General features: G+C 44.6%; 1 protein-coding gene across 1 annotated transcript in view; it reads right to left on the bottom strand.

Moving 5' to 3' along the window:
• RAPGEF1 (Rap guanine nucleotide exchange factor 1) overlaps positions 1 to 22031 on the bottom strand; it is an 84761-nt gene extending 62730 nt beyond the window's left edge. The window contains exon 1 of the mRNA XM_058818087.1: positions 21907 to 22031. Within this exon, the coding sequence (XP_058674070.1) occupies positions 21907 to 21931 (25 nt within the window). The 5' untranslated portion in view covers positions 21932 to 22031. The remainder of the gene's footprint in view (positions 1 to 21906) is intronic.
• Positions 22032 to 22411: the final 380 nt, after the last annotated feature.

The following is a 22411-nucleotide window of genomic DNA, read 5'->3' as shown; positions in this document are numbered from 1 at the left end:
ACACATGAATGCATTGAAAGACCATGACCCACTCCAAGAAAAAAAAAATGTTTTAAAAGCCAGTGCCCAGATTCTGTGGTAGAGAGACCTTGGGATTCTATAAATAAGAAATAATTTTGTACAGTATTTCTATTTAATTTGGTTTTGACAAAACAGCAAAGCCACAACTGCCAAAAGCTATTTAAGTCTGTGCAGCACAACGTGCGACTGTGTGGCGATCCTGCCGTGGGCCCTTAAAGGTGAATCAATACTAATTTCAGTTTGTGGTCTGTTGAGCAATACTTTGGAGCTTTAGGAGGTCTGTTTGGAAAACAGCAGCCAGTTTGTAACAGGAAACTTCAGCTCCACGAGGCCTCGAGCCGTGTGGGGCAGGGTCAGGCCAGGCTCTGCTCCATGGCCCCTCGGTCAGGCTGAGCCTGGTGCCTTGTCAAAGCTTCACTGTGATTAACTTCGTGCTCCTTCACTGTGAAAAACAGGCAAAAACCCAGTGGTTTCTGTACCATTCAGTATGTCACACTGCTGGGCTCAGACAGACATCAGGAGATGTTTATAGAAATACCTGTGGTATTTGCTAGAAGGGTGAACACCTCCCACATCTTTTGGGATCAATATTATCAACTGGTAATGCTCAACCTGCCTGCAAAAGCTTCACCCCAAACTGATTTTGAGTCTTCACCTGGATCCAGCCAATGAGTACAAAAAAGGAACAAGAAACACTATAAACCATTTTCAACTAAAAAACAACCACCTATAATGTTGCAAGCACAGAACTGACTTCATATATATGATCCATGTTTATTAACATCACGTTAGTATAAGAATCTAGCACTGAGCTTTGTGTCAGTGTAGTAAAAAACATCTTTTTTTTTTTTTTATTGCTCAGTGGAAACAACCTTGTGTTGTGGGGAACAGGCTTGGGGAATCAGACACTGCAGTCAGTGACTGCAGGACCTCCATGAACATCTGCTCCACACAAGGACCACTCTCCCACAACACTCTGCAGGACTCCACAAGATTTGCAATCTGTGCTTGGACTTCATTTATTTTAGCACATGTTTTCAGGAAACTTCCCTTTCCTTTCTACCCTGTTTACAAATTTACACAGCAAACTCCCTCCCCAAACACACACATAAATTTTGCCTTTTTTCTCCTCTGTGTACTCATGAACTCTGAAGCCCAGCAAATAAACTCTCAGCTACATCCACTTCTAAACTGCTGATTTCTGTAGAGGAATGACAGATGGAAGAGAGCTCTCCTGCTTCATTTTTGGCAACTCTACAGCCAGAAGTCTGAATACACTCAATGTGCCCTCATTCCTCATTAACCTGAGAGCCACTTATGTATCTACTGAAAAGAGTGCAGAACTGGAATATGGCTCAAACAAATCTTGAAAAAGGCATTGGTTTGGGAAAAGCTGCTTCATTAAAATGTATTGAAACATTAAGTCCATCTGCAAAAGGCTCCTACAGTTTTGCATGACTTTAACCAGTATCTTTTCCATGTCTGTCCTGATATGACACACTATAGGTATAAAACACTCCTCAAGGCTTGATTGCTGCTATTTGATAAAAAAACAACACCATATATAGCAGTCACAATCATAATTATGAAACTGAACCCACATGGGAACTTTGAAAGATGGCCCTCACAGAAGATACTTTCAACAGGGATTCAAATCACTTATAAAAATAGAGATTTTAAAAATATATAGAAAATACTTCTTCAAGTATAGTCAAGTAAATTTGCTATTTATTGGCAGAGCAGGTGAAGAGCTGAGCTGGTTTTCTGGCAATTGTACAAATCTACTTTTAGGGAAATCACTTCAAACTGTAACACGCACCAGAATTTATCATGATAACACAGGCAACATTTCAAAACCACAAAACCCTGTAGCTCAGACTTTATAATGAGGGCTTCTCCATCCTGGAAAGGTAGCTTAAATCAAGGTGAAAGTTGGAAACTCATACATATTATTCCCAATTAACGCCCTATATAGTTTTATTTTGGAGTTTGACTGTCCACTTGCAGAATGGATTTATCTAATTAGAAGGCAATATTTAGAGATAGTTCTCATATATATATATATGGGAAGTTGTTTCTCAAAGATAAAGTCTAGCTTTGTTGTACAGAGTAGATAACAAACCTCAAAGGAAGAGATTTTTCTTGTATGAATTGTCATTTTTTTTTGTTTAAAGGACAATCCTGTGTTATAAGAAATCAGGACAACATAACCTCAACATTTTCCATTGTAAAGCAGAAATCCCCGGTTTGTGCTCTTCTGTTAGCAACTGGGTCTGCATTTGCAAAATAGCCCAACAAAGAAGCGCCAGCTCCACTGAAATACTTTGTCATTCAGGAACTCAGGGTTGGGAAAGTCAGCTCCAGACCCAGCAGCAAAGCTCCAGGCTTACATTTGATCAATAGAACAAACAAAGCCTGACCTAGCACCAAACAGGCAGCTGGTTTGCACACAGAAATTTGTAGAATGTTACTTTTGCCCCTTTGATGAGAAAACTGCCATCCATCTCTGTGCCTCCAAAACGGCCTTGGGATGGTTTTTCACTGTACAAGCCAGAAATTCATGGCACAAATTGATGAGGTGGGGATTCAGAGCAGGTGACAGCGTCAGTCACGTGAAAAGCTCAGGCAGAACAGATGCAAAACCACATCACCACTGGCAGGTGACCTACCTGGGTGATGGCAGCTCCACTCCTGAAGTCACCAGGAGCAGCTTTAAAGGACAAATGGAATAATTGTGATCCTGAGGCCACATAATATTCCTATAATAGGCTTGAAACACGCTGCCCGTCACAGGCAGCACACAGTAAACACTTTGGGCAAGCTGCCCAAGCAATGAGCAGGTCACTGTGAAAGAAATGACCAATGCTCACAGCAAATGACCCAGCAGAACCCATCTCACCACCCCTAACGAGCTCTCCAGATGTAACAGCACGAATGCTTACAGTCATTTTCAATATTTCAAACCAAGAAACCACTCCCTCATATTCTTAATTACCTCCCACAGCAAGACAGACAGGGATTTGGAGCCTCCATAAATTCTCAGTAGTAGAGAAATCAACCCATTAATTTTCTAACATTAAGGCTACTAGGTTTATTTTATAAAATTACTAGCCAAACCAGAGTCCAATAATGAGATGATCTATTTGGAAATAATATTTTGCTTGGAGGAAAGAAAGAAAGAAACATGGTTTTCATCTCTAATACCCATAAATCACTGTATTTACAGACTCCAGCTTGGGGACTCGGGGCCAATCTACTGATAGGATTTCTCTTCTATTTGCACCATGTCAGCATCTGCTCTCGTCATGTGAAAACAAAAAGCTGCCCAAGGAGATTATGGCACTTTCACACCCTGGATCACCCAGGTCCCAAAGAGTCTCCCCAGCTCAGCTCATTAGGAGCACACCGCACTTTGCATTTCCTACTATTTTAATCTTGTAAGTGTTTAGTGAATATAGGATAACACTGGTAAAACAGCTCTTGTTCAACTTCAAACAAATATAAGGCACTTCTTTATTACAAAAGCTGAAGTCACATGCTCCAAGGCTCCATTCACAGAGTGATCATGGGCATAATAAGGTGAACACCAGTAAGTACAATCAAAGTACATCCTCCTCTCCCCAGACATGTTCCTACTGTTCAATTACACTGTGGTAGACATGGCTTATTAAAGGATTTTCACACACCGAAGGAGCCATGTCTGGCAGTGATTTCTTTATTTATTTAAATAAACATTTTACACCTATATTTACATAGTGCTTTTAAAGAGAACCTCCAAAAAAACATCAAAACCCATTCAACTCCAGGGTAAAAGGTAACAGCCAAATATGAGAAAAATCACAAGGAAGAAGAGAAATTAAATTCCATAAAAAAAAGCAAATGACATGGATTTGAAAGCTTGCTAGGGGCTATGCAGGGCTATACAGAGCCCACTTATCACAGGTAACAATTCCGATTGAATTTTGGAGGTCTAATCTGAAATACAGAGAGTCATATTATTCCTGGGGGTAAACAGCTCCTGAGAGCATCAGCATTACAGGAGGCTTCCTCTGCCAAATTACCACCACTCTTTCTTGAATTCACACCTCCTGGTTGTGTATTAACACAGCTATCTTGTATTATATTAACCTCAGTCAATCATTTTACCTCCACAGAGGCACAGGCTAGGAAGGGAATTTCAGAGTTCAAGCCCATTCTCTTGCTGGATCATAAAAATCCCAGCATTACCGTATCACACAAAAGGTCTCCCACTGGGACTCGATGCAAAACAAGGAAAACCAAAACAAGGAAACAAAGCAAACAAGGAAAAATCCTTAAACAAAGAAAGAAAATCTCTGAAATCGCTGGCCCATCCACTTAAGTGCTGTTAATTCATAATGATCTTGATTCCAATAGCTAGTTTGAAATTTTCCACGTAGTATGTGTCACTTTATTTAAAAAACACGACCTACATTTGAATTTCTGAGTATGATCACAGACGTACGCAACACTTTGCATGCTAAAGACGGGGCTTTGTAAGTGGCTCAGATTTCACACGTTCCCATCTTTTGAACAGCAAATCTGCTCTGACTCTGCCCATTGTTAGGGGGTCTAAAAAATCCAGAGGCACAGAGAGCACCTGACCTGGGAGTTGTGATAAAAACCAGGCTATTGCAGAGAGACAGCAGGAGAAAAGAGGCCGCTCAGTGTCAGTCAGACGCTCTTTAATCAGGTTGAAACGCTTGGCTGTGGAGAGGGGGGCTCAATCTCTCCAATCCACATTCCCATCCCTCATGCTGCTTTCTTAATTAGCAGCAAGTGGACAACAGCTGTCAGTAGCCCGGAGGCCAGAAAGTTATCAGTAAAAAAGGCGGAGAGACACAGAACTGGGCTGGTAAATCACCAGTGGTCAATGCAGGCAACATGGAATGCTTTGGGTTGGAAGGGACCTTAAAGATCATCTCATTCCTGCCATGGACATGGCCTCATCCCCTGACACTGAGAGGATGCTCTTCCTGCTGGCTTTAATCTGGTAATTTTAACATATGACTAACTGTAATTCAGGTTTTTTTTGTTTTTTTTTTTTTTTTTTTAGTATTCCTGTAACAGGCAAATTTAAGCTGAGAATAGAAGGAAATGGGAAGGCCATCCTAATGTCTTGATGAAAATACATGAGGGTCATTTCAAAGGCACAGCAGAATAAAGGCTTCAAGATTGTTTCAGAGATTTTAGGCATAAAAGTTGAAGCACAGGAGAGAGGGGGGAGAAAGGATGTTTTGCTTAAACAGTAGATAGAAACTTTAGCACAAGATAGAAACTTAATCTAGAAGCCCTAACCTCAAATAGCACAAAAGAAAAAGACTCTACTCAGTCATTATTATCTGTGTATTAAATCCTATGAACCCAAGTCATCAGTCTTGACCTTACTGTACCATGTATTAGACTAAAGTGGGTCAAAAAGAAAATTCATTCCCAAAGAGGTAACACCCTTTGGTCAAACCATGTGCTTATCTCGAAACAAAACTCGCTGACTGCCTGGATGATCAAGAAATAAAGTAATTGCTTCCCTGTTGGATGTCCTGATTACTGTCATTGTGGCAATAGGGAACTCAATGCAATTGCAAGCAATAAAATTTATTATTAAAATTCCCCGCTGCCCATTTGTTACTGATAAATTGTCATCACCCCAACTTCTTCAGGAAAGCCAGGCTTCTTTTGAATTTGGCTTTATCCTACCCAGAAAGCAGAGATTTGGAGCAATTTTCTGAGGCCTGGCTGGCAGTTCTGCCAGCTCTAAATATATCCCAGCTTTCTGAGCTTGAACCTATGCAAGGGAAGCTGGGAGGAAGATGGAAGTATTTCCCCAAGCTGCCAGTAGACTAGCAAGACATCTAAAAGCCCTCATCAAATTAAGTGCTTAATTACAATTCAGACTTTGAGACTCTGGAAATTAGGATAATCTTCTGGGAAATTTAACAGTCTCCCACAAAAGAAATTGCAACATACAAGCTAAAAAAAAGCACAGAGCTTGGAGAATGTTATCCCATCAAATCACACCTTGTGCTAGATTCCTCACCCTACTTCCTGGAGAGTGCAAAGTGAGATCCACAACTTAATTTCAGGTTCTTGAGCCATTGGGAAGGATGAGGATCAACATTTAGGAAGCTAAGTTGGGAAAAGCAGTCTTGTGTAAAAAGCTGAGAAATGTTTGTTGAGTTGATGGAGAGCTGCCTGTGAAGAGATCTCTCACCTGACACCATGATGGACTGTGAGGTGATGCCACAAAGGGCATGGCTTGGAGAAGGTCTCAAAACAGTCACTGGCACAACCACCCAAAATTTTGGCAGCACAGCAATGGCTGCAGGCTTGCCAGCTGCATTCCTCTAGGTGGCATGATCTGTGCAGGCATCACCTTGGTCTTCTCACGCAGAGAGATGTCACCACTACACAGCACTGGGGCTGCCACTGTCACATCCTAATGACATCCCTAAAACATGAACTAACAACCCACTCACAGGCTACACAGCTCCAGTGATGACTGAAAAGCCCACAGAAGCTCTTGGAGATGTAGAGATCATCTGCCCACAGTACCAAGTGGAAGCACAGCAGAAAATGAAAGGAGGGCAGGAGTTGTACTCACTGTCCTTACCTCGCTGCAGACAGAACTTTCCATCACCACCCATCATGAGGTCAGAAGTACAGAAGAAATGTTTGCACAATGCTCTAAAAATGTAAAGTTCTAGGTGAACACTAAGCATTACACATTTTCCTTTTTGATTCATGAAATTATTGCAAGGGAAATGAAATCTTGATCTCAAAATAAGCCGGAACATCCCACACTTCCCATTGTTGCCACTCATGAGCCATGACCCCAGAGTTGCATTTAGCAGCAAGAGGAGCTCTGCTGCTTGGGCAAGATGTGTAAGGATGTTCTTTTGCTGTGACACATGTACCACTGGCACATCCCTGCACATCTCCAGGACAACGCTGCTGAGTCAAAACCTTGTGACACAGAGGATGCACTACAAGCAATCTGAGTGTTACCATCCAAAAAACCTGCAAACTAAGAGAAACAAAGGGGAGGGAGAGCTGACAAAGAAGAAATCATATCCTGGCATCGAAGACAACAAGAGACAAAACAAAATGAAAAGCAATTCAAACCCAAATGGAGAATGAGGGAAGTGACTGAACTTGGGCTGGAGGTATCTCAGAGGCTCAGCTATGACTCTGGGTTCACCTGGATAATGCAGGAGCTGTAGAGGAGAGGGTGTTTCCATCAGCAGCTTATCTCTGCACACTCAGTTTCCAGACAGGTTCACATCTGGAGCACTGTACTCCTTGCTCATTGTTTTTTCCGTGAGCCAAAGGTCAGCAGGGCTGCTACAACCTCCAACACCCTGGATGAGCCCTCTGATCCTGCTGCTCACACCTGGTACTGATCAGAGGGGTCTGGGCCAAAATCAGAACTTATTTTTCCAGAAAATGTCAACTACAGAAATTCACAAAAACGTTCATTAATTCAAAACAAATCTTTTGGCAGAAAACTATGGAAATCTATATATTATCTCATCAGAAGTCAGCTCTGTGATTAAAAACAGAGAATATAACAAAAAAAGTCCTAACTTGCTCATTAGGAAGCTCAGACAGGGAGTTCCCAGTGAGTGCCTGGGCTAACACAGGTCCTGGTAAAAACCCAGGCTGGGTCACAGGGTTCTACAATGGCAGAGAATGCTCAAAGCAGCAGAGATGCCTACCTGCAGAAACAGAAATGCTGCATTAACTCAACATGGAATAAATCAATTAAATTTGTACCCTGGAGCAAGAGTCTGGGGAGTGTCCAGGCAAGCCTTAACAAATATTAACTAGCCTGAAGTTAAATACCTCTCTATAAACTGTCCTACAGACTTTGACACCCTAAGAACCAGATTTTTTTTTCCCCAATATAACATTTCAAGCAAGTGAAAATACAAAAGCAGTTCTTCATATAGCTTAACTAGACTGATCATTTAAGCTCGAGTTGCTTCCTAGAAATATTAGGGCTTTCACAAGATTTTTTTCTGTGGCTTACTCATAATGAACAGCTGCTCTGGCAACTGCTGGAGTCAGCAGGTACTTCCTGCCCTGAAAAATAGTCATCAATATATCTCAGTACAGAAAATCATACTCTCTTTAAAACAATTCATGATAGGGTTTACATATCAACTGGCTCCATGCCACGGACACTCCCTTAAACAATGGTTACACCCTGTATACAGCTAAAAATGAAATAGCTGAAAAGGAAGAGACATTTCACACAAGTTCCCAGGGTAAAACACATCCGAGAAGCACTGGTCTGGGACTGACATTGTTCTATTGAAAGAATAAATATCTGAGTCCAAATCGTATTTCCTTCACCACCTTCCCAGACTCGCACAAGGAGAAAATCCCTCTGAGCTTTCCTTTTATACTTGTGGTGCTCTCTGACAGAACGAAAACCCAGCGTTTTATAAGACTGTAAATAAATTAGAAGTGCTGCAGATTATGATTTGCCCTTTTGTCAGCATCACTGGTAGCACCAGTGAGCCTGTTTGCCAGCTTAGGAGAGGTCTGAAACTCTTTCAATGTTGACTTTAAGCTGAATACAAATATTGAGTGAGCTGCCTGTACACGGAGCCCTCTACCACAGCCATCTCCTCGCATAGCAATGCTGCTTACAATGCTGCCAGTGAGCCAGGGTGTCAAAACAAACATCATTGTATTAATTGCATCTGTTGATGAACCAGCCCAAGAACAGCCTTGTTTCAATCACTGGCTTTATAAGACAGCACTGAAATGTTACTGTGCGTGTTGAGATGGATGAGTCAACAGACAAAACACAAAAGCATTTGTAAAGGGAGTCTTGCTGGAGTAATTTGAAAAGCTGCACAGCTACACAAAATGATAGCTTTTATTGACACAGCTTGCTCATAATAGTCCTTAACCTTGTTTTAAGTTTCAGTTTTGTTTTCTGCAGCCTTTCCAGTCAAGGACAGGCAAACACACAAGTGCTGTTACCTTTGCAAAGGTGAAAGATCAGCAGACACATAGACAATCTGAAAATAGTTCAAGAAGTCATGTCAGATATTAATCCTCACTTGGGGAGTTACAAATGGCTCTTCCCTCTATTTTGGAAGCTTTCCTTGACCTTGTGGAGGGAAAGACCTCTCAAACTACCAGGTAAATATAACACTGGGGCTCAGGGTCAGCCCAAGGCAGGAAGCACTGACCACACATCCCAGCCAGCCTCTCCTCCTGGTCTTACTCGGCTGAAATCATCTCTGCAGTGTCACGTAAGGTCAGGAGATTCAGGTTACTGAAAGAATGACATTTTAAACCTGATCTCTCTCCCTCTCTCATCCAAAACCATCTGCAACCATCATCTTTTAAGGCAGAGATTATTCATTCTGGGGGGAATTATCCACTAATCAGTTTTTATCTCCAAACTAGGTCCTCATGCTCACAGCTAGGTCTGGCAGAGGTTTAGGTTCCTTCCACTCTCAGAGCAGTCTCCTGCTGGACAGATTTTAAAATGCAGTTGACGGCAGCTCCATTTGCTAAGAAAACCAGCCCAAATTTACCAGCCAACATCATGAAGGCACAGAGTGCTCCAGTTATGAGTCACCTTTACTGGGCTGGGGTTAGCTCTTTACACCTTCAAGCCCAGGGAACTGACATGGTGAGGTTTCCCACCACAAGGACTCCGGTATTTCTCCCCAAAGCAAATGCACAGAGAGAGGTCAGCACAGACCTCTGCTCTCAGCACCCTTGCTCACTAGCCTGGCTGCTATTCCCTTTGATATTTGTCCCAGCCAAGTGTGAAACTCAAGAGAAGCATGTGGCCAAGTGAGTCAGACCCCTGCATTCTGCAAGTGCTCCTCCCCTACTTATTATAGCTCATCCTTCACTCTGCCCTGGGACACCAGAGCATTTTCTATCCACTGCTCAATCACAGCAGCTCCTCCAGTTCCTTCCACTCACCAGCACAAAATTCATGCCCATCACCTCCCAGAGGTGACATCCCTGTTATCTTCCAAATAAGATGTGCTCTTCATCTGCAGTTATCATGCAGAAATATCCCCATAAAAACCCAGGCAGATAAACTGCCTCCTTCATTTCACCCAAAGGCCAAGGCAATTACTGCAGAACTTGAAGTGTGCATCAGTAAACACAGATGTAATAGTCTTGGGTTATCTGATTTTCAGTTTGGAGGATTGTGTTAAAACAAAACCAAACCAAAACCAAACCAAACTCACCCGGATTTCTCCTGACAAGCAAATTGTTAAACTGGCCCAAAATCATATTTTTCTGACTGCAAAAGAGAAATTCAGGAGATTCTTCAGCTGTTATGAATCAGGATTAAAGGCATTTCACAGCTGTAGAAGTGAGAATATTTTGGGAAAAAGAGATGTTTTTAATTCCCTCTAGTTCATTTAATAAATTCTAAACATCATGGCTTAAAATAATCCTGACAGACAAAGCAGGCCAGACCTTCCTATGCAATAGAGTACAACTCTGCACTCACTGCCTCAAAACTATTCTCTGCTCTCTCTTGGGTAAAATAGCAGGAATAGAGGGAAAGAAACTATTTAGACTGAAGAGGAGAAACCTCTACTCAGACCCATTTGTTTTACTCTGCAAGTATTGACAGATGAGTAATGAAAACTTTGCTGCAGACACAGACTGTTCTTCAAGGCAGCATCAGTTAATAAACCACAACCACAGCTGCAAAAATATTAAGGAATTTAACTAAATGACTGCTTCAAGGGCAAAGGATTGCAGGAGGAGCCAGTTTTTTGTGCTTTGTTATCATCCCAAAGGTTAAGATCAGAGCATGCAGCATCAACACAAACCAGTGTTACTGTTTTGGACATAAAAGCTTTGAATAACAATTTCATTAAATGTATACAACTGGGTACTAATATTTCTAGTATGACTCTTTTCCATTATGATAATATTTGAAACTTAGTGTACTATGTTGCCAAAGCTTTTAGATGTGAATTATCTCATCTGAAAAGAATTAAATGGTAAAAACAAATTAACAGTAACAATAAAACTAACAGCCTGTCAGCTGTCAGAACCACAGGAGCACCAAGGCTGGAAGAAACCTTCAAGATGATCTGATCCAAGTGTCAGCCATAATCTCCCCAAAACCACATTCCCAAGGGCCACATCCAGACATCTCCTGAACATTTCCAGAGACAGAAACTCCACCACTTCTCTGGGCAGCTTATTCCAAGGCCTGACCTCTCCTTCAGTGGAAAATCTGAGCCCTCTCACAGGACAAGCCTGGTAGCATTGGTGAAAAGGGTGTTCTGCAGGCATTGCAGACTTGGATCACGATGCTGACCCACAGCCATATTAACAGCTCATGCATGCTGGGAATAATTCCAGAAGCAGCTGTGCCCACAGTGGATGGGGGAATTTTTTGGTGACATTACCAGTGGAGCTCCAACAGAGTGGATAACCAATGGTTCTAACCTTAGGCACAATTATTCAGTCCTTACAGAGCTTGAGAATTATCCAAGCAATGACATGGGCAATCAACACCCTTCCAACATTCTTTTAAGTGTTACTAACACCCTTACACACCTTGTTGCCAAAAGACCCTCAGGATTTATAGATAAATTCCTCTGCCCAAAGCAAAATAGGGTTTGGAGCTTGGCACTCAGCAGGCTGCCAGCCAAATGGAAGCTCAGGGAAATTCTCCTGGGTATCACTTGTGGTGCACCTGATGTCCCCAGGGAGCCCTCTGTGTGAAACACACACCTCACCTCTGAGGTCTAATGAAGCAGGTTGTATTTCAGGATAAAATCTAAGTGCTGCCAATGAATATTTAGGGAATTTATGCAAGTGCTTTCACCCAAGACACACAGGAACAAAACCATCTTTGTTTAAAGGCTACCTGGAAATAGGCATAGAGAGTTAACAAGAACAAATTCTCTCCCGGCATGGTTTTTAAGTGTTTCTTCGCCCTGCAATTGTTACCAGCCCTTTATTGGCAGCCCACCCTTCACTGCCCTTGACTGGCTCCTCTGAACTGTCTCCAAAACACACATATTTGCTTTTTTCCCCAAAGATTTGCTTTTCCTTGGCATTCCCCACTCCAGGCCATTCACAAGTCATGTTTGCCAAATGGCTACAAACATGGGACGGCTATGTTTTCAATTTTGCCATAATGAAGGCCCTTTTGGAGGCCTCTCTTATCTCCTCAGCTTTCTACTGAAAATGTGCAGAAATTTAAATAAGTTTTAATATCCATTCCTCCACAAAGTTTGACAGAAATTGGCCAGTAAAACCAAGAGTTGTAATAGAGGATGGATGAGCTATCACACTGCCTTATGTAAGGATGTTACAGATTAAGGAAGAGAGGTGCAGACAAGGAGCAAACTTATCTCTGAGAGATGTGCCAAGTTATGCATGAAGACTCCCTGGTTCTTCTTTAAAGGGATTTTGTGTACCTGAATATCACAAAACTGGCCAGAGTTGAGAGTGCCAGCTCATGGACTTTAAACACCATTCCTTAAGTTCACTCCATCATTTTAACAGAGTGATTCCACAATGTTCCAAAGTGTTTCTCCTGTAAAACAACATCCCAGACAGAGCCGGGGAGAGAAGTGACACTGATTCTAATGAGAAAGAGCAAAGAGCTACACACATAAAAAGAACAGAAAAACTGAGCTGAAAACAGAGAAACTCCCCACCTCAGTTTGTCAGTTATGTGCTAGGTATTGCTTGTAACAATACAAGATTTTGGGGTTTTTTTAAATCATGTGACTTTCAGATGCACCATGGTTTTGGGTACCACAATTTTTTCCCACACAGCAGCTCTGCAGAAGCAATTCCAAGCAGTAAAAGTTAAACTCAGCCCCTGCACTGCTCCTACCATGCTCTGTCAAAAATCTGGCATCAGCCTGAACATCTGATTTCATGTGACCTTTCAAGGGTATTTATACAAACAAACCCCCTCCTGCACAAACCAGTGCTCTACATTTTCTGCAAATCCCTGTAAATTCATAGATGAGTTCTAAATAAACCTTTTGGCAGAATTCCCTAGTTCCTCAAATGTATTATTCTTATATATAATTCTACTGAGAAAAGTAGAAAATGTAGACTTAAAAAAATTAAGATGGAAAATATATATCCAAAAAGGGATGTTTAATTTTCTTGTATATGAAAGCTGCAGCACACATCACTGTCAAATGTGAAATGCAAGGCTGCATTAAGCACTAAAAAGGAAAAAAAAAAGGCAAAATGCTCAAATTGACAAAGTTAATATGGTTTGAGCACAACTGAAAGGATCATAAAACACCCAAGAAAAATTGTGTTTAAACAGTATTGTCCTGCTAACCGAACCCTTTGTCAGATGGATTCACTGAGCTCTGCTCTCCATAATTGATTGGAATGTACTCTACAACCAGAACTGCAATATTGATCTCCCTGGGTGCCCTTTGTTACATTTGGTTCGTAAAGGAAACTTTCTAAATATGGAATTAATTCCTGAGGCTACTGCAGAACCTCTTGGGCAGCACAGACAGGACCCAAAAAAACCCATCAGAAGACAAGGGATAAAACAATATGTGCTGCACATTTGAAACACACTTGTTTTGGTTCCTATTTTAATTATTAAAGACTCCCTGCAAAGTACAGCTGAATGGATACAGAACTATTTATTCTGTCTCCCAGCAAAATTCTATCAAGGTTTAATCAACCAACCAAGCTGCAGTATCTGCTTCCTCCAACCTTACCAGTTGTGAGTAACTGTTCTTTGATTTTAACCTCCACTGATTTTTTCCTTTCTTTCCAGAAGCCTGAAAAAGAAAATTTTCTTTCAAACCCCAAGATTTTGTACATGTCAGGGATGAAATTAAAGATCTTGTTTAGAATATAAATGGGACTGGTTCAGTGAATATGTTAAGTACTCAACAAAGGGCATCCCCCCATGAAGCCTTCAGAGAGAAAGAATGAGAGCATGAGAGTGCAAGCAAGCTTTAACCTCTCTCCCTGGGCAGAATAATGGATTAGGATTTCCTCAGAGGAACTGATGGCCATGCCAAGATGTTAACTTACATCACAAAGTGCACAGCATTTTCATGGCACCAGAAAAACTCTACCCAAAGCAGCAGACACTGCCACCCAGATCAAGTAAGATAATAAAAAAACATGTATTTTTTTCAATTCAAAAAGCCTCATTTCTGTAATTAAGAAATCTCTTCTTCAGTGCCACCCGTGCTTATTCGACCCTCAGAGTGGTTATAAAATGGGAACCAAAAAATTATTTAGAATATAGCTTTTATCAATTCTCAGATCTTTTAGATACTTTCCTAAATATGATACAATAGAAAGGAGGTGTAGGAGAACCAATCCTCCAAATACTGTGAATATTGTACCTCCCACAACACCAAGTGAACACTGATACAGGCTTTTCCCTCTGCTTGTCTCTATTCACTTCTCCCTTGCTCTCACAAGGAAACATTTTCTTACAAACAACACAGAAGGTGAGCTGTGCTAGCAGCTCAAACAGCAAAGGGATTTAACATGAAGAGACTGTTTCCAAGCTGGAGAACTTTCACTGAAATATGCAACCCAAATAAAAGCAGATCAATAATGTGATCCATCAGCCTGCTCAGGCTGCTCCACAGAACATGTGAGGACATCATTTCTCACTCACACAGATGAAATTGTTTGCTCTGTCACTGCCAGTGTCAGACACCTTAAGAAGAGCTTGGAAATGTATTTTTAAGAGTGGATGCAGTGGGTCAGGGAATAAAGCTGTAATTTGTCAGGATGCAGCAGGACGTGAACAGCACAAGTGCAGAGCATTCCTTTGGCAGCACGTCCCAACCTGCAGGATTCCTGCAGCTTTTCCGGATTGCTGAAATTCATCTTGTGTCTCTGTGCCTTGGAGCAGACTCCATGGAAGCCGTTGGGAACGTCCTCCTTGCCTGATTTCCCCCTCTGCCATCCATCCTGTCCTCTCCTCTCTGCTCTCCTCGCACGCAACGCAGCCCCTGCTCCCTCCTCTCCCATCACTGCTGCGTTGGGCATCCTCTCAATTTTCTCATCTTTCAACCCATTCCATCCACATGTGATGCTCCTTTTTCCTTCTCTGGCCACCTCTTTATACACCTTGCAGTGCTGGGGCTGCAAATTCAAACTTGCAAAGACAATAAATCTAGTTTTCCTTCAACCTGTTCTCCCTTTTCCTCTGATTTCAAGCCCTGAGAATGACACACTGTTCTACCTTACCATCCCCTCACCCCATTATGTTCTACAATATTTCTCAACTGTAACCAGTAAGACAAAAGTTACAAATAACCAAGCTAATATCCTTGCAATAGCTATGTGATTTTAATACTCTTTCCATGTCACTGGCTGAATCCCATAGTCATATGCTAACAAACAAAAAGGAAAAATGCAACTCCAAAGCAGTATTTTTCAAGTATTCAGGCACTTACAGCATAATAAATTTTCAATTCTTTTCAGAGAGAAAAGCCTATTCTGTCACAAATCTGAGAAGCTGAAGGAGCCCTCTCCATGTATAGGATTTTTCTCTAGATAATGTAATGTCTCTACAGGCAGAATATAAGCTGGAAGGATTCATTTCATGCTAAGCAACAGTACACAGAGGGCAAGAGCTTCCCAACTAGCAAAAGATCCCAAATCTCCAGTTCCAGCAGAAAAAATGTTGTGACTGTATGCTTTGGAAAACTGAACAAGTTCTATCCACTACATGTATTCAAACTATGCAAAATGATGGGTGTGGTGAGGAGGGGGAGAGAGGAAGGAGGCTATTAAATCACCTTACCTGTAATTCTGACATGTAATTTGTTATTTTTAATATACAACATAGTTTCAGGTGTTTTATCTGGCACAAAGACAGAAAATATTCTTTATCATCTTACCTTTGCTGGGGTACAAGGGATCTTCCAAACTGGGTGCTACGGTAACAAACAACTCCAGCTCCCACTAGCTCAACTGAGAGCTACCTATAATACACATAAATGATTGAGTGATTGAATTAAACCTGATCAGCCATCAAATGCCTCTGCCAAGGAAGGGACAACATCTCTCCAGCTTCTTTAAAATGAAGTTTAGAAAGTTAACTCCTCGCGTTCCTTCACTCGCAGCTCAAATGCTGTTAAGATTCTGGATGGAATGCTCTCCTTCCAAGGATCTGTAAGTCAACAGCAAAGCTCATTTTGCCAGTTCTACCCTCAGGCTTTCCACTTTGGAATAAATTAGGTCTTAATGTATATTTCTTTAAAAAGAAAGACCACACCTTTGCATTAGACTCTACCTGCACCTACACTAGAGTTACTAGAGCATCAACTGCAATTCAAAACTTCCAAAAATATGAACAGAACCCCAAGGAAATCTGAAAGAGGAGTTAGAGACTGACTCCCTTCCCTAGAAAAAAACACCCAGGTTTCTTCCACTCAGGCAATACATTGCAGCAAGCAGAGGCACACAAGTGAATCAAGAGATCTAAATGAGGGATATTTGTTTTACGATCTTGACTGACAGTGAACTTGCACTCCTCTCTTGTCTTGCCAGGAGGTTAGCAAGAGCCAGTGAGTTACCACCACATAAAAATCACAACCAACAGATATATTTAGTCACTGTGGTTCAAGGAAAACGATTGCTTACGCTGAAAATAAATTTAGCAATTGTTTCCAGTTTATGATTTTCACTGACTAAGGCACAACCCAGCTGCTTCACATTCCAGCAGCCTTCAGCTGTCTTCTTGCTCCACTCCTTGCCCACTTCCTTCTTACAACTGCTAAGACCATCTCAATCCTGCAGCAGTTATCCCACAGGCTGCATTTTGGAACACACCACCTGTCAGCCTACAGTGGCCTACAAAAGATGCCAAATTCTGCTCCTTGTGCCATTTTGTAGAAACCAGCAATCATCTTGTACCTGACCGTGTGAAAATTACCAAACACCCAGTACAAAAACAACAACTAAATAAACTATTTCGTGCAATACAACAACACAGCCTGAATGGTTGGTGCTGTTTAAAGGAGTTACAGTAAAACACACGTGGGATGTCTCTATGGGAGCAGCACACAGGAGGAAACGGGAGGTGCTAAAAGCCTGACAAAGGAAGAATTGGAACTGAATTACCTTTGGGGTTGAGAGAGAAGTTTTTTGAAGGGTCTCATTTTCAGATTTGCAGGTAACTCTTACTTTGCTTGAACACCACCAGCAGAGAAGCACTTAAGCTGGTCAACTGCAAAATTTTCTAACCTGAAACCCCTCACTTAGTATTGAGAAATACAGTGCAGCTGTGAATGCAAAACAGAACTGAGAGTCCTGCCTAGTAACCCACCTAAGCATGACAGACAAAGAGAAACTGCATGAAACTGAACAGGTATATAAAACAGGCAGGCTAATTTCCATAAAATGATCCAAGGCATGATGACAGTTCAAAATATACCCTCTGCAAAAACAAAATCTCCAGGAAACTTCACATTTGTACAAAAACATCCACAGAGGAACAATTCAGGATCACATAAATTGGCCTGAAGGACTCCAAACAGAACATTAAATTCCTACAAAGATGGGAATAATGTGATCTCCTGAATTGCTTCTTCAATTTTGTCATTTTCTTAAAAACAGAGTTCTCCTGGAACTACCCCTAGATGTTTATCCCACCAATACTAAAGGGTGACAATTTGAGGAGAATTTGCTTATCAGGCAAGTGCTTATGAGTAAAAGGTAAAGCCAACAGTGTTTTTGGTCTGCAGGGAATAAACACATCCCAATGAGTCCTGAGCAGAACAGAGATGACTGCCTGCACTCCAGGTACCTAACACCTGAAACAGCTCTCTCAAACAACCTTCAGCAGGCAGCTGAAGGGAAATGAAAACCCTGAAAGAAATAACAAGACTAAGACTGAAAACACCAAGTAGAATAAACCTTCAAAATATGGCACCCATATGTTCTTTGGTTTTAATAAAAGGGCATTTTTGACTTGTTTCGTGACAAGCTTTTGGTGTCTAATTCCTCCCTTACTCTCCCTGAATGATGCAGAGTAGCTGAATTCCCTGCAGCACGTAATCCATCAGGTAAATAAAAACAGGAATTCGTGCATCGCCATGGAAACAGGAAACCAAAGCAGAATCTGTGACCTTCTCTGCTCTTTCTTGGCATCTCTATTTTGGATTTCACATCAAAAAGGGAGAGAGCAAATATTTTCTGAAAGTGAAGGCAAAAAGTCACAGTTCTGGAGTAAAGAGAAGCCAGTGGCCACTCCTCCTCTTCCAGCCAAGGAGGTTTCTGCTTTGGAAAAGTGTCTGGAAGTCTCCTGGTGGGAGCCTAACAAAGCAGGGGCTCTAACACCAGCAAACCCCAAATACACCATCTTCTACACTACCAGATGGCTGCCCTTCACTGCAAAGCACAGCTCTGAATTGCTCTACAGTGACCCTTCTGTTGATTAAACAGCAGCACTGAGAGGCTCCAGAGGGAGCCTTGTCTGCTCTTCCCTCATGGACAGGATGGAAGCTGTTATCTCTAATCATTTATTATTGTTTTTTATTGAGTGCCAACAAGGTGTTTCAGTTAAGGACCCGGGGAGCAGATGTTTGAGGGTCTCTGGGGGTCTAACCGTGCAAGGGGTAACACATTTTTTACAGCAGTCTGTCTAGATGGACACACAAGTTAAACCAAAGCCCACTCCAAAGTTTGTCACCATGGCTTGTGACCAGGCAATAGTCTATTTTATTTATAACATAATGCATGAATTTCTGTCCCTGTAAGAAAAAATAAATTCAAATGTACACAAATGCACAGACCTTGGACCTCACAGCATTTGTTTCATGAGCCTGTATCCTTTGTTCTGCTACTGTACACGTTTTGACAAACATTACCCCTGAGTGGCTGTGGTGTTACAGGCTGTGTTTATTCGGTGACGCTATTAACCAAACTGTTTGTGTCAATCAGAAGTTCAAACACTCAGGAACAGAAATGGAGACAGTGCTGCTCTGGAACAGCTGGCTCCCAGCCCTCCTTTCCTGTCTCTTCTCTTCCCATTTATATTTGGACTGGACTATTATTTTTTTTTAATATCCTTCCTAAAGAAATGAAAGTACAAGCAGTTGAAAGATGATAGATTCCCAGATTTACAGTTTCTCTTGTTCAGCAAATCATCACTGTGATAGATTTCCACTAGAACAAATGTCCCTGCATCAGGGCTTCTCCCACTGCACCTTCCACCTGCACACTCACAGCACCGACCTGGGGATGGATCTTGCACCATCCTTGAATTCTTCAGTGGGAGCTCAGTGTGGCTGGTCTCTAGGTTGTGCAGGGTATGACTTTTATATGGTATTTTATTGCTATTATATGGTATTTTATATGGCATTTTATATTTATATGGTATTTCTTGGCCTCTCTGCTCTATTGTTTATGGAACCGTGCTGAGTTTGTGTGTGTCTCCAGAGTGATCTTCCTGTGCCTGAACTCCTCTCGCTGCCTCTCTGGTGTGGAGCTCTATTTACTATTCTCCCAGGGTTATTTACTGCACGCGAATAAACAAAACGTGATCACTTATTTATACGTCTGTAATTACTGTCTACAGTTACTAAGTCCCAAGCCAAATTCACCTCCAGCATAAACAAGTGGCAATTATTCCAGAGCTGGCCCGAGGTCTGTGTACTCTGCTAACACCTTCCCTGCTCGCTGGAGTAAGGGACAAGCACGGAAAAGCTCAGCAGGAGCAAAGCTACGCCGGGATCCTCTGAAAGGGACGGTGCACGGGATTAACCTGGGATATTTCTGGAGCAATATTTGTCCCCTGATGCCGAGCACACTTGTCAGACAGTAACTCAGCGCGGAGAGCTGGAAGCACGCCGAGGTGCTGCACGGAGAGGCGGCTGGCAGGCTGCTCATCCCCCGGGGCCGCCGCGGAACACACGGAGCACACCAGGCTGCGATGAGCACGGCCAGGAGGAGATGCTACCGACCCGCATCCCCTGGAACCGGGATCCTTCCTGCATCCCTGGCCGCTGCCCTGGGAAGCCTGGAAGCTCCTGCCCTGGGAAGCCTGGAAGCTCCTGCCCTGGGAAGCCTGGAAGCTCCTGCCCTAGGAAGCCTGGAAGCTCCTGTCCTAGGAAGCCTGGATGCTCCTGCCCTGGGGAGCCAGGAAGCTCCTGCCCTGGGAAGCCTGGAAGCTCCTGCCCTGGGAAGCCTGGAAGCTCCTGCCCTGGGAAGCCTGGAAGCTCCTGCCCTGGGAAGCCTGGAAGCTCCTGCCTTGGGAAGCCTGGAAGCTCCTGCCCTGGGAAGCCTGGAAGCTCCTGCCCTGGGAAGCCTGGAAGCTCCTGCCCTGGGAAGCCTGGATGCTCCTGTCCTGGGGAGCCAGGAAGCTCCTGCCCTGGGAAGCCTGGAAGCTCCTGTCCTGGGAAGCCTGGAAGCTCCTGCCCTGGGGAGCCTGGATGCTCCTGCCCTGGGGAGCCTGGAAGCTCCTGCCCTGGGAAGCCTGGATGCTCCTGTCCTAGGAAGCCTGGATGCTCCTGTCCTAGGAAGCCTGGATGCTCATGTCCTAGGAAGCCTGGATGCTCCTGCCCTGGGGAGCCTGGATGCTCCTGCCCTGGGAAGCCTGGAAGCTCCTGTCCTGGGGAGCCTGGAAGCTCCTGCCCTGGGAAGCCTGGAAGCTCCTGTCCTGGGAAGCCTGGATGCTCCTGTCCTGGGGAGCCTGGAAGCTCCTGCCCTGGGAAGCCTGGATGCTCCTGTCCTAGGAAGCCTGGAAGCTCCTGTCCTGGGGAGCCTGGATGCTCCTGCCCTGGGAAGCCTGGATGCTCCTGCCCTGGGAAGCCTGGATGCTCCTGTCCTAGGAAGCCTGGATGCTCCTGCCCTGGGGAGCCTGGATGCTCCTGTCCTAGGAAGCCTGGATGCTCCTGTCCTGGGGAGCCTGGATGCTCCTGTCCTGGGGAGCCTGGATGCTCCTGCCCTGCGTTCACCCAGGAGGAGACAGCCGAGCCACTCCCCACAATGAAATATACAAAACAGCATCGATTTCTTCCTCTGCTAATTAAATGCAACATAATTAAACTACGTAACTTCGCCGCTTGATTTGCACAACACTAATTGAATCTTTAAGCGTACTACTCCCACTACAGAGAAAAACAGGGTCATTCAACCATCTAAAGTGACAACTGAGAAGCAGGCACGACTCCAGAAGCACGGAGAGACAATATGATCCGTGCTTGAGCGTTTCCTTATGAGAGCTGGAGGAACCTCAGCAGCCTCCCCTGGCTCGGGCTCTCGTGAGCACCCCAGGCAGAGGGGAAGAGGGAGGAAAAAACCTGCAAGGTCCCTCTGACATTTGCCCACGGACTCATCTTTTCTCATCCTGCACAAACACCAGGAGAGGAAAGTTGGGAGAAGTTGAAATTAATCATTGTAGGCCCCAAAGCGCTGCAGCGCCCGGCTGTGCTGATGCTCGGCTGCACGGCAAGGACGGAACGGGTGCGAGAACACAAAAAATAAAATAAAGGAACTAGGGGGGAAAAGAGGCAAACAACGAGGAAAAAGGAAAACGCGGCGGAGACACAAAGCCCGAGCCAAACAGCGCTCGGGCACCGCAGGAGCAGCCCCGGGGGGACGCGCAGAGCATCCCCCGCGGCCCCGGGCCCAGCCCCGGCCCCGCTGCCCGCCCGCGCTGTCAGGAGCCCCCGGGGGAGCCTGGCCGGGCGCGGGGGTCCCTGCCCGGCTCCCCCCGCCCCGCCGGGCCCGCCAGGCCCGCGGCACCGCCGGCACCTCCCGCAGCTCCCGCAGCCCCGGCGGCTCCGGCTCCTCCGGCGGCTCCGCGGGCGGGCGGCGAGCGCGGCCGGCCCGGCGCGTCCCTCCCTCCCGGCTGCCCCGGGCCTCCCTCCCGGCGCTCACCTGCTTTCTCGATCTTGCCGGACATGTCGGAGCCGGCGCTCGGCGCTCAGGCCCGGCGGCGCACGGAGCCGGCGCTCGGGGCTGCCGGGCTCCCGCTGCTGCCGGGCGCGATGCGGGAGCGGCTCCAGCGGCGGCCGTGGAGCTGCGCCCGCCCCCTGCCCGCTCCGCGGGCCGCGACGGGAAGGGGCGGCCCGGGGCTCCCGCCGCGCACGCCCAGCGCCCGGCGCCGCCTCCCGGCCACAAAGGGAACCGCGGGGCGGGGCCGGCGGCGGGGCGGGCACGGAACCGCCGGGCCCCGGGATGGGCATCGGGATCCTGGGATGGACATCGGGATCCTGGGATGGACATCGGGATCGTGGGATGGGCATCGGGATCCTGGGGTAGAATCCCGGGATGGGCATCGGGATCGAGGGATGGGCATCGGGATCCTGGGGTAGAATCCCGGGATGGGCATCGGGATCGAAGGGTGGGCATCGGGATCAAGGGATGTGATCCTGGTGTGGGC

The sequence above is a fragment of the Ammospiza caudacuta genome, chromosome 21 (genome assembly GCF_027887145.1).
Source record: "Ammospiza caudacuta isolate bAmmCau1 chromosome 21, bAmmCau1.pri, whole genome shotgun sequence".
Lineage (NCBI taxonomy): Eukaryota > Metazoa > Chordata > Aves > Passeriformes > Passerellidae > Ammospiza > Ammospiza caudacuta.
Note: the sequence above shows the minus strand (reverse complement) of the source record. Positions and strands in the feature narration are given on the sequence as shown.